This window comes from Etheostoma spectabile, chromosome 5, assembly GCF_008692095.1.
Source record: "Etheostoma spectabile isolate EspeVRDwgs_2016 chromosome 5, UIUC_Espe_1.0, whole genome shotgun sequence".
Lineage (NCBI taxonomy): Eukaryota > Metazoa > Chordata > Actinopteri > Perciformes > Percidae > Etheostoma > Etheostoma spectabile.
Window position 1 is genome coordinate 13,500,203 of NC_045737.1, and position 4,011 is coordinate 13,504,213.

Here is a 4,011-nt window from a genome sequence, read left to right on the forward strand (position 1 = left end):
TTAAAATGCCAACACAAAGAAAGCGGATGGTGAAGGATATCCAGCCAAAGAGAGGGACATCCGGCTGAATTTCCAGCGGCACCTGAACAATCCCAGAAGTGGAACGTTGTGGATGTAGACTAGGGTCCCAATCACCTGAACAGAGCTGGGTAAATCGGCCTTTTGCTTTCACGCCCGCAACTTTAGAATGAGCTACAAGGAATCATTACTCTCTCTTGACAAGTTTAAAAATACTTCAAAGTCCGTTTTTACAGAACAATGTTATTGCGTTTAACAGGTTCCATTATTTGCCACGATTTTTTTAGCCTCTGTTTCCGGTATCTTTTTCTGTCTGTTGTTGCATTTTGGTGAGTTTTTTTGAAGTGTCACCTGTCCCCTGAGCTGTACTTGCATATGAAAATTGTATTCTGCAGCTCATCTTGAACAGGGCTCCCTGGCCATAAATGTCATTTCCAACCCAACATAAAAACAAAATGGGGAAACACTGAAGCCGTAAATGGTTTTCATGTAAATCCATGGACATAAAAAACACAAACAAATGTAATGGACCATCACACTATCAGCACAAACTGTTTTTAAACTCTCTTAAACCTCTCTTTCTAAAATGAATCAAAGTTCCTTTAGTGGTCGTGATGACCGTAATGTTGACCTTTGACCCTGGCTCGCTCACCTGAAGTTGAGGCCGGGATACCGCGTCTTGTTGCTCTCTTTCTCGTCCAGCCGTCTGAAGGAGTACTTGGGAAGGCAGCGCTGCATGAGCCGGTCCAGGTTGCAGTTCCAGTTGATCAGTATGCCGATGACGCCACCCTGTGGTCAGTACAGGAAGTGGGGGTTATTAACCACAAAACCTCACCAATCATGAAGGAGTAGATTACTTGACTTTTTATGTAAATCAGTCCATGTTCCAGATTTGACGATGTTTAACTCTCAGGGGCCAATGTATTGTACATTTACTTACTTTACTTTTGATACTTTTAATACATTTTGCTGATATTACCTATGTACTTCTACTTCTATTTAACAATGTTTAAAAGGCTTGTCTTGACAGAAGAATGAATAAGGGAGGCAGCTGTACTGCAATCAGAGGATTTTACAAAATACTTAAAACAAGTTGATTTTCACAGGAAGGAGGCTGAACTATTCTGACAGCACAGGTATTTATTTTATCACTTGTTTTAAGAAAATATGTAAAGGAAACATAAACTAGTTACTAATTATGATCAAATATGGGAGTTCTTGGGAAAAATCAATGATCTGTTTATTATTTTTAGTAATACACTGACATTCCACTTTAATCTACACAAACTAAAGAAAGTTTGAGGCAACACTTCCTTTTTTTTGGTGGTTTCATTTTAACTTAACTTGATCTCTGGCTGAGGACAATGGACGCTTACTGAAGGAAACCCAGGAAAGAGAAAGTGGGTATTATAAAAAAAAATAAAAAAACTGATGGTAACTGAGGCTAGCACTGTGAAAATATAACCCAGGTTGCAAGAAAAATAAATGTTGCTTTCACTGCAGAAACATTTGAACATGTAACCTCACCTCTACGGCCATTTCAGTGAAATTCTCTCCGGCCTCTCGAACAATGGCTCCCAGTCTGAAGATGGGACACAGTGAGTCTTTTCCTCTCTCACAGCTCCTCAGGTAGGCATCGTTCATCTCTGGGAGGATGTTTCTTCTGTCAAACCAAATAGACTCAAATATTCACAGAAAATCTGAGTTCCTCTCCCACTGAAGACAAGGTTGTGGACTCTGTGTCCTTAAGAGCAGCAGAGAGTTTCAGTGTCAAATGACACTAAATGTTTCATCGGCTTTTTTTAATTTGATAATAAAATCATGCAGGCAAATACTTGAAAGATATGCAAAGTTTTTCGCTCAGTTTCATCATAATCAAATGCAAACGATGACATGCAAGTGATATGACAAAACAAGGTGAAACAATAATAAAAACCCCAAAGAAAAGGAGAAAACTACTTTGTTAATGTGCTGACAGACTGATTTTTCAGATTTTTTTTATCCCAGAAAACTATGTATGACTTGTGATAAAAAAAAAGGACACAACTCCTTCTCTTCCATGACTGAAAAATAAAGAAGTTTGCAAAACAGCACCAAAAAAAATATTGGAGCGTTCCTGAACACACCAAAAAAAAGGTCTTCAAAACTTCGACCCTCTTTGCAGTTGCATTGCTACATAAAAAAGGACTTAACAAAACACTTCCATAAATCATGAAATATATCTTTTACATTGCCACAGATTTAACACAGCTGTGGCTGCACTGCATAAAGTTAGGAAAACGTTTCAAATCCCCAAAATACTTCTCACCGGATGAAGTTGAACGCAGGGAATCTGATGTTGTTTTTGATGAAGACTGTGAAGTTCTCAGCTGCTGCCAGTAGAGCGGGCCTGCATTGTTAAAAAAAAAGTTCAGACAATGCAATCCGATTGGTCATCTAGACATTTAGAACGGGCTCAAATATGCATGCTAGCACACGCTCGTCGCTCAGCAAAAGCAAATATTTTAGTTACAACAGTTTATATCCACACGTTCCATTTCCAGGATTGCTTCGTTTCCAACGGAAATTCCGCCGGAATTCCCTCCTTTTAGCTGGATATCTGTTACTTTGGGTTTTCTTTGTTTTGGCATTTTAAACTCCGGTTGATTTATAAGGACTATGGTTAACTGCTCCACAGATCTCTACAGGGTAAATCCAGACAGCTAGCTTTTGAGACTCAAAAACTGTGGCCCCCAATTGATAACGAATACAAGTTTTAAGGAGGTTCTATATGTGTAGTGTGTTTACAGTAGAAATGTGACACAATTTAGTACACTTTTTACAGCTCGTATGTCCACCTGATAAATGTCATTCATCCAAAATAATATAAAGTTCAATATTCTCTTTTTTTAACTTTATTGCCTATATTTAACATTGCAGGTAATTTTAGAAATACAATACGCACACAGACACTCTCTCAAGGAGAGGTCAAAGCAACAAAACATAAATAAAAATAAATTTTAATAAAAAGGGTCCCCTTGTGGTTGAACTTCAGTCAACACATATATAGACTACATATAAGCAGGGTAAATAGACCACTGCACATCACAGTGTTAATATTCTCTTGTTTAGCTCGGTTTTTGGTCTTCTCCAACTCCTAACATACGTCTCTTTAGCTGCTAAATGCTCCACTGTTTTCACCAGCTAGTCTCTAACTGTGTCTGTCAGCTGTTTGCTGCTGAGCAGGTAGCAAGTTCAACAAAAAGATGATATGTCAATGTTGTGTTCACAACTTGACTACGCTGCCCCCAAATGTTTGTTGCAGGTTTGAGTTAAATCTTAACATGCCGGTGCCTCCAAATCAAACGTTGTGCAACTTAAATTCCTGCTAAGTGAGATGTCACATGACAAAGTCCTGATCGGACAACCAAATAGACTTTACCTCGGAGGGTTCGTCCTGGTTTCGACTGGACACCACGCAGATACCTCACAGGTTTTCCTCAACACGTCAAACTTCAAACACGATCCTGTCCTAATCCCTGCAGAAAAAAAAACTGCATTTAAACTCGCCCGATTCTTTCACAACAGGTTTGATTTCTGCAGCAGCTGATGTGAGGTGACAACAGCGTCAACTTTAAATCAAATCTAGACTAGTAGCAGAGAGCTGAGAGCTTTTGGCTGAAGCTAAAACTGCAACACATGAATGACACATTCCTCTGCTTCTTGTGGAAACAGGTGTCAACAAACCCACTTAGGACAAGGAAGGTGTTGCTGTAGGGAGTCCATCCAAAACCGATAAACTCTTCAGTTTATCGGATTTTAAATAAAATACATTTTTAAAGATTATTTTTTGGCCTTTTTTGCCTTTAATTGATCGGACAGCTATAGATATGAAAGGGGGTAGAGAGAGTGGAGATGACTTGCAGCGCTGCGGTAAGGATTGAGCCTTGGCACATGGGGCACACACTCAACCAGGTGACCTGTATCAGAATAAAGTCAGCAAAGCTTCCAAAA

General features: G+C 39.2%; 1 protein-coding gene across 3 annotated transcripts in view; it reads right to left on the bottom strand.

Annotated features, from left to right (window-relative positions):
* The window catches only part of p2rx7 (purinergic receptor P2X, ligand-gated ion channel, 7), a 10,897-nt gene that overhangs the window by 5,195 nt on the left and 1,691 nt on the right, over nucleotides 1-4,011 (bottom strand). For all 3 annotated transcript variants that reach the window (XM_032515584.1, XM_032515586.1, XM_032515585.1), the window contains 4 exons: nucleotides 3,440-3,536; nucleotides 2,327-2,407; nucleotides 1,546-1,681; nucleotides 671-807 (listed from right to left, as the gene is read on the bottom strand). In XM_032515584.1, coding sequence (XP_032371475.1) covers nucleotides 671-807; nucleotides 1,546-1,681; nucleotides 2,327-2,407; nucleotides 3,440-3,536 — 451 coding nt within the window. The remainder of the gene's footprint in view (nucleotides 1-670; nucleotides 808-1,545; nucleotides 1,682-2,326; nucleotides 2,408-3,439; nucleotides 3,537-4,011) is intronic.